Source organism: Canis lupus, chromosome 30 (genome assembly GCF_003254725.2).
Source record: "Canis lupus dingo isolate Sandy chromosome 30, ASM325472v2, whole genome shotgun sequence".
Taxonomy (NCBI): Eukaryota; Metazoa; Chordata; class Mammalia; order Carnivora; family Canidae; genus Canis; species Canis lupus.
Genome location: NC_064272.1, coordinates 30,036,051 through 30,049,149, shown reverse-complemented (window position 1 = coordinate 30,049,149; position 13,099 = coordinate 30,036,051). Strand labels below are relative to the sequence as shown.

The following is a 13,099-nucleotide window of genomic DNA, read 5'->3' as shown; positions in this document are numbered from 1 at the left end:
AAAAGGGTTTCCTATCCTATAAAAAAAACCTTCTGCTCATGTAATACTCCTTTAGAATAATGTGAAAATCGGTGAAATTGGCCTGTCAAAGTCTGATTCTCTGAAGAAAAACTTTAAAAAGTCTACTCTTAACGTCAGCATTGTATATGGACATAAATGGTCACTCTTACCATACTCCTGCTCTAGCACCAGTGCAGATATAGCACCTTTTTTACTTTTCCATGGGGAAAAAGTAATTGTTTCTCCTTTCTCTAGCATTGTGACTTCTTTATAAGTAAGTATAGTAACCAGAAGAATCCACACTGTGTGTCCCTTTACAAGCTCTCAAGCCCTGAAGATGACCCAACTTGCAAAACAAAGGAATTTTGGGCCACCATTTTGGATTCAGCAGGTACTCATTTCCCTGAACCTGATTTCAAGTAGGATTATACATAAGTACACTAAACCTGTTTCGTATGTCCACATTTCTCACTTCTCACCACCACTTGTCCCTGAGCTGCTGAGTTCCTGATTGATCCCATCATTCCTATTCTGTCAACCACCAAGTAAGATGGGTTACCTCCCACTGTAGGCAGGAGCAGGTTTGGAAGGCCTTTTTGAAGTTTTTTTTTAAGTAATCTCCTATACCCAGTGTGGGACTCAAACTCATGACCCCAAGATGAAGAATTGCGCACTCTTCCAACTGAGCCAGCCAGGCATCCCTGGAGGGCCTTTTTGAAACTTAAGAATAAAATAGTCATAGTAGCAGCTAGGAATGATTTGTTCACATGTTTGGTGATTTCTCAAATGAAGATAATGTACACTGAACTAGTAAGACTCTGAGCAGGGAAGCTGCAGCTTTAGGGAATAACCAGCTGGTAGCTTTCTTAACTTTTAAAACACTTGCAGGGATCCCTGGGTGGCGCAGCGGTTTGGCGCCTGCCTTTGGCCCAGGGCGCGATCCTGGAGACCCGGGATCGAATCCCACGTCAGGCTCCCGGTGCATGGAGCCTGCTTCTCCCTCTGCCTATCTGCTTCTCTCTCTCTCTCTGTGCGACTATCATAAATAAAATAAAAATTAAAAAAAAAAAAAAAAAAAGTTTAAAAAAAAAAAAAAAAAAAAAAAAAAAAAACACTTGCAATGGCCATCTTAATAAAAGATAGAACACTAGTTCTATGTGGGAATGAAGAGCACTGTGAATTATCTATTTTTTAAATGCTTGGTTTCTTAAAAAATGGAATAATTTTATGTATCTTTAATCCACTTTGTCCCCAGATCTTTTTTCCTGTTAAGTATTTTTATTCATGAATATCTGCTAAGGGATTAAGAAATTAATGCAAAGCCACAGGGTATGTTCTAATGTCCACAAGTAGAATTTGTAATATGGTGGTGATCTCTGCTTAGATTGTAACATTATCCAGTATACACAGACTTAGGATAGGTCCGGTATATCTTTGGTAAACCAAAGACTGACAGTGAGTTACTGTTTTGGGTCCTGGTTAGGCTAATTCTCTAATGATCAGAAACAAATGTTTTTTGAGCACTGGCTCTGAGCAAGTTAAATTGACTGAATTAAATTTGTGCTTCCAGTTTCTAATCAGGTATATGGCTTAACCATCATCAAGTTACACTGAATCAAGCACAGAGTATTTGTATAATTTCATATCTAAATACCTCCTAGGCTCCAAGGATTATTCAGAATATTGTGTATCTACTTTTGAAATAATTTGATATGTTTATTAGATTTTGTTTTTTTAAAGATAAATGTTCTTACTTAATTTCTTGCTTATCACTTGAAAGGGAGATGGTCGGTTATTCTGTGTGTGGTTATGGGTTTATGGGTTTTTTTCCTTGCTCTCAGATTGCAGAGCTCCAATAAGAACTCCTTTTACATACTCTTTTTGTTATCTCCTCCTCCCAGGTCCTCTTCCTGACTACACCCCTCCAGAGATTTTCTCTTTTGAAAGTACTACTGGATTTACGTTGTATGGGATGCTGTACAAACCTCATGATCTACAACCTGGAAAGAAATACCCTACTGTGCTATTCATATATGGTGGTCCTCAGGTGGGCATATTTACTTAAACTTTATTTAACTCCAGTATAGTTAACATACAGTGTTTTATTAGTTTCAGGTATAGAGTATACTGATTCAGCAATTCTGTACATCACCCAGTGCTCATCACAATAAGTGCACTCCTTAATCCCCATTATCTATTTCACTCATTCTCCACCCACCTTTCAGGTGGGCATATTTATATACATACATCTCTATGTATACATATATATTTTTTAGAATTGTTTTTTAAATGTCTAGTCAATTATTCAAGTTAATATTTGAGCATTATTGGGCCTCTGCTGTTACTGACTCTGGCTTATAATTCCTGTTTAGAGGGGTGCCTGGGTGACTCCGTCGGTTAAGCATCTGCCTTCAGCTCAGGTCATGATCCCAGGGTTCGGAGATTGAGCCCCATGTCAGACTCCCTGCTCAGTGGGGAGTCTGCTTCTCCCTCTCTCTCCCACTGCTTCTCCCCGTGGCTCGTGCACTCTTGCGCGCGCGCGCGCTCTCTCTCTCTCTCTCTCTCTCTCAAATGAACCCATGTTCATTATGCAGCATTGTTCACAATAGCCAGAAGATGGGAACAACCCAGTGTCTGTTGATAGATGAATGAATAACCAAAATGTGGTATATCCATACAAATATTTTTCAGACTTAAATACAATGACAAAAATAATTAATTAATTGATTGATTGATTGATTAATAAAGTGGGATGACGTTCTGATATATGGTACAACAAGGATAAACTTTAAAGACATTATGCTAAGTGAAATAAGCCAGAGACAAAAAAGGAGAAATATTGTTTGATTGCACTTGTATGATGTACCCAGAAGAAGCTAATTCATGGAGACTAAAAGTGGGATAGAGATTGTTAGGGACTGGGGGAGGGATAGGGAGTTATTTAATAAGATACAGAGTTTCTTTTTGAGATGATGAAAAGATTCCAGATATGGATATTGGTGATGGTTATATAACAGGGTAAATACCTAATGTCACTGAATTATACACTTAAAATGGTTGAAATAGTAAATTTTATGTATATTTTATCATAATAAAAAGTCTTGGGGTGCCTGGGTAGCTCACTTGGTTGAGCATCCCACTCACTTTTGACCTAGGTCATGATCACATGGGTTGTAGAATTAAGCCAAGGCCCTGGCCGATCTCTTCACTCAGTGTGGGGTCTGCTTGAAAGATTCTCTCCCTTTGCCCCCTGCCCCACTTACACTCACCCATGTGTGCCCTTTTGTTCTCTTGCTCTTTTGCTCTCTCTCTAAAAATAAATAAGTCTTTTTAAAAAGTCTTAACCAGTGCAATTAAAATAAAATTGTTCAATTGTTTGTAGCACTTATGAATACAAATACTTCTTTACACTTACTGGAATAGTTTCTTTCTCAGAATATTCTGTTCATTTTGCAGAGAAATTTCCCCATGCGACTACATGATAAAATGACTCTGGCCTTTCAACTTATTGGGAAATCATTCATCCTCTTATTTGTTGACTGAAGAGGCTCTTTAATATAAGACCAGATCTTTTTAATAGCACACAAAGCCTTGTTAACTTTGATTAAATCTTATTATCAGTCCAGACTCTGTTTTTTCTTGGCATATATTCAGGTCAAAGTGGGAATCTGCTGATTGGCAAGAGTCACAATTTGTGACATGAAGTGAGTTACTTTGTCACTAAGTATAGCAATGTCTATAGTTGACAGAAGTGAAATCCAAGAAAAGCAAATATTTCTGATTAAAGTCATCTAGGCTTAGTTCTTTAACCTTTTATTGATAACAGCTGTATATTTTTAAATGTTTCTTTAACAAATCCATGTTGTGTTTCCTATGTGCCAGACACTGTTCTATAAATATAAATGCACAAGAAAGCAGGCTAAGTGATAGCAGGACACAGGTTTTGAAGAATTGATACCGAAGGACACTTTTGAATTCTCAGTGCCAAAGGGCATTATGTTTAAGTACCTTCTTCCAGAAGGAGCAGGCCTCTGGCTGCCTAGGCACAAACACTGGCTCTTGGGGGAAATGTTCATAATAGGCATTTGAGGCCATTTTTGTGCATGACCACAGGCAAAGATGTGAAGTAGTTTTGTTTTTTTTTTTCTTTAGAGATTTATTGATTTTAGAGAGAGAGCGCGAGTGCAAGGGTATGGCACAGAGGAAGAGGGAGAGTCCCCAAGCAGACTCCCTGCTGAGTGCAGAGCCGGACATGGGGCTCAGTCCCACTACCGTGAGACTAGGATCCAAGCAGAAACCAAGTGCTGGACACCCAACCAACTGTGCTACTCGGGAACCCTGAAGTAGTTTTCTTTAAATACTCCTTTTTCAGCTCCCTCCCTTTTGCCCCTCCTCCCAAGAGATAAAGGGAAAACATTGTTAACTATACTGGAAATAATTTAAAAACTTTTTAAAAAGAAAGCGAAAACCTCATTCTCCTATCTCCATTTTTCATTCATTCATTCAGCAAGTAGCATTGAGTTCCTATTATGTACAAAGTACTATTCTAGGCAGTGAGGATACCATAGCAAACAAATCAGACTAATGTCCCACCTTCATGGAGCTTAATGAGGAAAATAATAAATGACTAGACATATAAATGATACAACTTAATAAAATGGAAGTGTTTTAAATAATTATTGGGAAAGAGGATGGCAGAGAGACTAAAAGGATAATTCTGATAGGAAATTCAGGGAAGGTCTCTGAGAGTACATGAGATGAAGGAGTGAACTACATTAAAGATCTGAGGGAAGAGCATTCCAGACAGAGGGAACAGTAAATATCAAGGTCCTGGGGATTAGAATCAACTAGGAATAATTGATAATAAAGTTAGAGTATAGTGTACAAGTAGGGATTTGTTATGAAAGGACTGGTCAGAGAAATAGCCAGATAATATAAGATCTTAAAGGCAATGGTAAGGATCTTTGAATGAGATCTAAACTCTACCATTGGAGGGAGCTAAGCTATAAAGTCTTACATAATTTGCATTTTAAAATCATCCATCTACCATGTGAATAGACTATAGGAGGACAAGAGTAGAAACAGGAAGACCAATTTGACAGTTGTTACAGTGATACTGAATATCCAGAAATTCAAGAAGAAAAAGATTATCTACACACATACAGCACACACACCCCAGTTTATCCCAGTAAATGCTCAGTATACATTCATTGCTTGAAGAAGATGTTGATTCTTAATTAAGTGGCTGATTTGGTTTTCCCATTGGTTTCAGTCAGAAAAAACTTTTCATTTTGGGGGGCGCCTGGGGTGACTCAGATCTGTTAAGCACCCAACTCTTAGTTTCAGCTCAGGTGGTTATCTCACAGTTGTGAGATTGAGCCCTGCCTATGAGATTGAACCCTGCATAGAGTTCCATGCTCAGCAGAGCTAATGATTTTCTCTCTTCCTCTTCCTCTGCCCCTCGCTTCACATGCTCGCTTGCTCTGAATAAATAACTCTTAAAAAAAGCAACTAAATTTTTCTGCTACTGACCAGGGACAACCCCCGAAGAGACAGAGAATAAAAATGACCTGATTTATCCTTGTCTCTGTCATTTGAATGACACAGTTCTTTGGGGGTAGCAGTAATGATTTTATTAACTTTTTCAATGGGGCAGGTTAAATCTTTTGTCTCATATGTAATGAATATCTTGGTTACAGTTTTAAAGTCTGTAGTTGCTCAGTAATTGCCCTGAACCTTGAGTGTGAAGTTGAAAAAGAAGCAACATAAACATGAAAAAATTTAAGTAAGTTTAAAAATAAGTCGGGGACAGGGGAAACAGGGAGTTCCAATCAACAAGCACAAAATCTCAATTATGCAAGATGAGTAAGTTCTAGAGATCTGTACAGCATTGCCTTGTAGTTAATGATACTATATTGTACGTTTAAAATGTTGGTAAGAGGGTACATCTTGTGATAAGTGTTCTTGCCACCAGAAAATAATTTCATCTTAAAAGCAAAATAATACCAGAAATTCAAGCTTTCTCCTTTTCATAGTACCCTGCCTCTTATATTTTTTTGTATCACCATATAATAAATTTCACTGAAGTTGTATTTCTTCCTCAGGTGCAGTTGGTGAATAATCGGTTTAAAGGAGTCAAGTATTTCCGCTTGAATACCCTAGCCTCTCTGGGTTATGTGGTTGTAGTGATAGACAACAGGGGATCCTGTCACCGAGGGCTTAAATTTGAAGGCGCCTTTAAATACAAAATGGTGTGTGAGCATACAAACATTTTTCTTTTAAAGACATTTACATTTTCTGATTCATTGCTTGATGTGAAATCCCAGAGAGTGAGTGTTGGGGAAAGGGGCTGTGAGTGAGAGAGACAGAGAGAGAATGTGTGTGTCTGCCTCTGTGTGTCTGTGTTAAGAGTACAGGGATGGGAGGGAAGATACAGCTTGATATTCACTAGGCTAACTCACATCTACCTGTCTACCAGTATATAACTTTGGGGAGCTGAGATAGAACCAGTTTTACACAGAAAAACCCTCTCTTATTTTGTATGTCCAGCTTAGTCAGAAAGCAGCACCATAGTTTTCAGCATCCTGTGACCTATTGAGAGGAATAAATGAGATTTGTTCTGTCCTCTGTGAAGAGAGAAACCAACTGGTTAGTGCCTTCCTTGTGACAAGCCTCTTTCTCTCTACAGGAAGCTTTAAATGCTACCTTTTAGAGATGCCCCATGTCCTTTCTGCTGCTTTGGGAAATGATGAGAATCCGATGTTCCTTTTACACAGTAAGGCAGTTACTGTGTTTGCCAGTGTATTGGACATGCTGAGTAAGACATGGGATTTTCTCCCACACCCAGTTCTTTGACCTTATGTTGTATTCTCATGTAAGTTTTTTGGTTTTTATTTTTGTTTTTGGCTCAGTAAAGTGAGATTGTGTGCACTGGCAGGCCTAGTAATACAGACAGGGTGGTGATTATAGGAATTAGGATTTAATAGGTGTTTAAAGAAATAGCTTGTGTTCAGTTCCTAGAAGTAGATGATGGGGAAATAGGAGAATAAGACCTCAAGAGTAATTCCTTCTGCTTTACTGCATTAAGTTTTAAAAAGAAGTAAAATTAGTCAACCACTTAAGGGGGCTAATTTTTTGTCTTTGGGTATAGGAAGGCTTGTTACAAGGAAAATGCTGACCTCTTAGCAGACAACAGAACAAATGGAAAGAGGAAATACCCATATAGCAAGAAACAGTTTGGGTCTCAGGAGGAAAGAACTTTGTGACTAAGGGTTAACTAAACTCTAGGGTTGACTAGCAACAGAAACTATAGGCCCTATCTCTAAATAGACTTTAAAATTTTTTTCAGGCAACAGAGTCTCAATTGATAATGAATTTTTTTTTAAACTACAGTTATTTTTAGTAAAAAACATTTATCAGCTTTAAAAGCACTCTGATAATGAGACTTCTATTCATCAGAGTCAGTGAAATGTTCTCCCTTTTTTGACAGGGTCAAATAGAGATTGACGATCAGGTGGAAGGACTCCAGTATCTAGCTTCTCAATATGATTTCATTGACTTAGATCGTGTGGGCATCCATGGCTGGTCCTATGGAGGATACCTCTCCCTGATGGCATTAATGCAGAGGTCAGATATCTTCAGGGTATGTGACTTCCTATTGTACTTCTTTTTGCAGTGGGGTAGAATTTTCTATAAATTGAGGATATGGGAAAGTGCCTATTTTCTAAAGGTTTACAGAGTTGGCAATGTTATAAAATGTTAGGGTTTGTGTATCTAACAGTCATGTGAGATAATAGATGTTATCTTGTCAACTACTGATAGCCATGTGAGATATCTACTATCTATATTAAAACACACTTGTCAACTTGATGACCAGTTGTTGGCTATTTATAGACATGCCAAAGATTATGGAAGATAGTCATGATTAGTAAAACACACACATACACACATATTAGATTATAATTAATTATTTAGTTGCTGTACTGCAAGCTCAGAGGGCAGGGATTTGTGTGTACTGATATATCCTCAGTAGCCACGCACAATGCTTGGCACATAGTAGATCTTGAATCAATCTTGATTGAATGAATAACATATTAAATATATATATAAGTGATGGTTATGATTTTAGAAACAATTTCCTACAAAAATTTGCTGGAAGGAAATATATAAAGATGCTAAAAAGTGTTAAGAGAATGGCAATTATGAAATTTTTTTTTGGTATTTCAATAACATGATTTTATCTTTGGGTGAAAAATAATTTTAAGAATGGAAATGATAGGGTTTTTGCTTTTGTATGTATATTCAGATAGTCTTTATAATAATAAACTCTGAAAACTGCCATAATTTTCATAGGCTTGCAGCCGTCAAGAAAGTAATTAGAATATTTAAGTATAAAACTGTGTGTGGGAACCTTAAAATGAGGAAAGTGTTTCGTGCTTAAATATATTTCATTCACTGTTAAAAATTCTGTATTGCCAATAGAAACCAAAAAGAAAAGGAAGAAAAATAGAAATGACTGCTTTTCCTATATAAAGCTGACACTTATCACACCTTTTTCCCCCAGTAGCAGGAATGAGTTTACACTGAGGCATTCATGTGTTCTAGTTCGGTCTCCCTTTTTAACAAAGGGGTCCCGTGTGTATATTTCATCTAGCCCAGGTTAAGGGTTTGGTATGTGGCATGCCTGTGGAACATTAAGCTAACTGACTCACAAAGTATCAAATTCTTGACCTTGGCACTCCACTTTGATTTTCTGAGTTGCCTGAGATCATGTATGCACCAGTTGTGAGGCTAAAGCCTAAGGATAATTTTAGCCTATAAATTTGCAGTTACACATTCTTATTGCTAGCCATTCTTTTTTGGACCACACTTAACTGTTGCTGTTGTCTTATGTAGGTTGCCATTGCTGGGGCCCCAGTTACTCTGTGGATCTTCTATGATACAGGCTACACAGAACGTTATATGGGCCACCCTGACCAGAATGAACAGGGCTATTACTTAGGATCTGTGGCCATGCAAGCAGAAAAGTTTCCCTCTGAGTAAGTTCAAGCTTTAATATGCTTGGGTGGGTGGGTGGCTTAGCAGTTGAACGTGTGCCTTTGGCTCGGGGCGTGATCCTGGAGTCTCGAGATCAAGTCCCATGTCGGGCTCCCTGCATGGAGCCCTGCTTCTCCCTCTGCCTGTGTCTCTGCTCTCTCTCTCTCTCTCTCTTTGTATTTCTCATGAATAAATAAGTAAAATCTTTTAAAAAGTAATAACGAAAACTGCAAATACTGCAAAACCGAGACTAATATTTTATAGATTCTCAAATAGCATAGCTATTTCTCAAAGCTGAATTACAGGCCAGTTCTTATAATTTGGGTTTTTTAAACAAGGTATATTTGAAGCAGTTACTGTGCTGAAAGAAGTTTAAGTACATAACTGTTTCAAGGTAGAAAAAATTCTGTTTCTGCTTAAATATATTCTGTAGATAATGTTTATGATTTTCTTTCCCTAGGAAAATGCTATGATTATTGATATATGCTAATATCTTCATAAGAAATTGAACGCATGATTTTCATTACGTGTAGTATCTGGTTACTGTATTACAAATTTATTATTGAAAATGTTAAATTCTTATTTTAACATGACAGTACAAAGAAGTTAGCTTTATTCATATTAACTATTATATAGTTACATGTTTTTATATAATTCTATTGTATATTATATAACTATATGTAGTTCTATACATATATAATTATAATATTAACAAATAGTTATGATTAAAGGCCTTAAGCAGTTTTCCTAAATATTCTTTTTTTTTTAAGATTTTATTTATTTATTCATGATAGAGAAACAGAGAGAGGCAGAGACACAGGCAGAGGGAGAAGCAGGCTCCATGCTGGGAGCCCAACATGGGACTCGATCCCGGGACTCCAGGATCGCGCCCTGGGCCAAAGGCAGGCACCAAACCACTGAGCCACCCAGGGATTCCCCCTAAATATTCTATTTTGCCTAATCCTCTAATATTTCCATTTCTCCAGACCAAATCGTTTACTACTTTTACATGGATTCTTGGATGAGAATGTCCATTTTGCACACACCAGTATATTACTGAGTTTTTTAGTGAGGGCTGGAAAGCCATATGATTTACAGGTGAGTTCTTCATTTTCTAATTGAATTACGTAGTAATTAGTGATTGATTACTTTGAAATATAATAACTATGGAGTAAGGCTGAGTTTTCAGCTGTGACCACTCTCTGCTTAAGACATCTGAAGTCATAGGCATAGTTAATAGTGCCTCAGTTGGGTAAAAATTAAAATTCTGCCAAAGTTGGGCTTAGAACTGGCCTGTTGGATTCTATGACTTGTGTATCTCTAGCTGTTTTCAGTTTGTCATCATGGAAAAGATGACAGGAGTCTATTCAGTATCCTCCTTTGCTTTTCTTCTTCCCCTTGGAAGGGTAAGGAAATGCTACTTGATATCACTGTTTTAAAGGATTTGTAGGACCTGATTGACATTGGAACAGAAAGCCACAAATTAACTATACCTCCATTGCTCTATTATTCAAAAAAGTGGTTTTAAAAGGTAACCTGAAAAAAATAAAAAATAAAAATAAAAGGTAACCTGTTCATTTCTTCCTCCTTTGTACTTCTTTCACAGATTATGTGCTCATAAGAAATGAAAAATACTACTTTTTCCTCTTTTATGTTTCAGTTGACATTTATGTCGGTAAACTGTGAGCTATTTGTCTAGCAGCAGTTCTCAAGCATTTTGGTCTCAGGACCCCTATACATCCCAAAGAGCTTTCATTTATATGGGTTGTGTCTGTCAGTATTTCTCATAGAAGATATTAAAACAGAGAAAGTTTGGTGTTTTTATTTTTTAAGTTTATTTACTTATTTAAGTAATCTCTATATCCAACATTGAACTCGAACTTATGACCCCAAAATCAAGAGCCACGTGCTCTTCCAACTGAGCCAGCTAGCCATCCCTAAAGCTAAGAAAAACTTCAGATATTTTTTTAAAAATAATAATAAACTATTACATATTAACAAAAATAAGTTTTTGTGTAGGAGAAAAGCTATTTTCCAAAACAAAGAAACAAAAAAATACTGAGAGAGGTAGCATCATTTTTACATTTTCATAGAATCCCTTTAATGTCTGGTTTAAGGAAGACACCTGGATTCTCATATTTGCTTCCACGTGCAATCTGTTGGGAAGTGTCGTTTTGGCTAAAGTATACAGTAGTTTCCCATTATGTACAGTTTTGCTTTCTGAGATTTCAGTTAACCCACAGTCAGCTGTAGTCCAGAAGTAGACAATCCTTGGGGCACCTGGGTGGCTCAGTTTGTTAAGCGTCCAACTCTTGATTTCAGCTTAGGTCATGGTCTGAGGGTTGTGAGATGGAGCTCCGTGTCAGTCTCCATGCTGGATGTGGGGCCTGTTTAGGATTCTTTCTCTCCCATCTGCCCCTCCCATGCTATGCGCTTTGTCTCTCTCTCTCTTTAAAAAAAAAAAAAAAAAAAAAACAGCAGATGATCCTCTTTCTGACATAATGTCAGGTCAGTAGCAGCCTAACGCTGTATCACAATGCCTGTGTCATTCACTTCATCTCATCACATAAGCACTTTATCATCTCATATCACAAGATAAGTGAGCAGAATACAAGATATTTTGAGAGAGAGAGACCGCATTCAGGTAACTTTTATTATATGTGTTGTTATGGTTGTTTTATTTTATTATCAATTATTGGTTTTAATCTCTTGTGCCTAATTTATAAACAAAACTTTTATCATAGGTATGTACGTATGGGAAGAAAACAATATCTATAGGGTTTGGTACTGTCTGAGATTTCAGGGCATCCGTTGTTGATCTTGAGTGTGTCCCCTGTGCATAAGGGGGGACTACTGTATGAAAAAAATTCAGCCTCACAGACTATGTAGTTAAGAAAGGGGAGGAAGGCCTCCTGGTTGGCTCAGATGGTTAAGTGTCTGCCTTTGGCCCAGGTCATGATCCCAGAGTCCTGGAAGTGAGCCCCGCATCGGGCTCTCAGCTCAGCAGGGACTCTTTTTCTCCCTCTGCCTTCCCCTGCTCATGCTCGCTCGCTCTCCCTCTCTCTGTCACACACACACAAATAACCTCTCTCTCTCTCTCTCTCTCTCTCACACACACACACACACACACACACACACACACAAATAAACAAAATCTTTTTTAAAAAAAAGGGGGGGAGGAATACTTTAGATAATTGTGGATATTCTTCTTTTCTTTTTTTTCTTTTGGATATTCTTCTTCAATACTATACCAAAACTGGACAGATCTTAGTTTCTTAAAGGTTAGTTTTAGTGTGGAATCTGAAGCCATAACCTATAAACATTTCATACTATGTTACATTAAAATCTGTTGGGTCTTGGGGCAGCCCCAGTGGTTCAACAGTTTAGCTCCTGCCTTCGGCCCAGGGTGTGATCCTGGAGACCCAGAATCAAGTCCCACATTGGGCTCCATGCATGGAGCCTGCTTCTCCCTCTGCCTGTGTCTCTGCCTCTCTCTCTCTCTTTCTCTCTCTGTGTATGTCTCTCATGAATAAATAAATAAAATCCTTTAAAAAAAAAAAGGTTGGATTTTTGGATCCTGTACTTCAAATGGATCTTTTACAAATACATTGGTCATCTGTGTGATATCAGTCTTCTCAGTATTGGCTCATTTCATTACACAGTATTTTTTAAAATCACATATACTACCTCTAATCCCATCAGAAAAGTTTGTAAGTATGGGGAAGCTCATTGACCTTGTAGTGGTAGATACAAATTTTCCAGAGTTCTAATTTTTACTTAAAAGCTCAAAATTTGTGCTCTCTTTGGCAACACATATACTAAAAAGCTCAAAATTTATCATTGGCAATAAATATTGTCAGTGTTATCCTTGAAGTGACCAGCTCACTTCATTCATTTCTGAGCACATATTTACCAGATACCCAAATCTGAATCACCATAGTTGTCGTCATTCTTTCAAGTTGAAAATGCGAACATTACAGTTCAGCTTGTAACTCAGTTGCCTAAGTACTTTTCCTTGAGATATCCTGTCGCAGAATTGCTTTTTGCTTTCTTCCCATTTTGT

The 13,099-nt window shown here is 37.5% G+C and overlaps 1 protein-coding gene across 6 annotated transcripts in view; it reads left to right on the top strand.

The window, feature by feature from the left end:
* Positions 1–13,099, top strand: part of DPP8 (dipeptidyl peptidase 8) — an 81,421-nt gene that overhangs the window by 48,958 nt on the left and 19,364 nt on the right. For 3 of the 6 annotated variants that reach the window (XM_049104030.1, XM_025472448.3, XM_025472447.3), the window contains exons 15-20: positions 256–391; positions 1,902–2,047; positions 6,105–6,251; positions 7,490–7,642; positions 8,896–9,038; positions 10,023–10,134. In XM_049104030.1, the coding sequence (XP_048959987.1) occupies positions 256–391; positions 1,902–2,047; positions 6,105–6,251; positions 7,490–7,642; positions 8,896–9,038; positions 10,023–10,134 (837 nt within the window). Of the gene's footprint in view, positions 1–255; positions 392–1,901; positions 2,048–3,456; positions 4,649–6,104; positions 6,252–6,688; positions 6,846–7,489; positions 7,643–8,895; positions 9,039–10,022; positions 10,135–13,099 lie in introns of those variants that run through there. The other 3 variants (XM_049104031.1, XM_049104032.1, XM_049104033.1) reach the window with 3 other exon arrangements.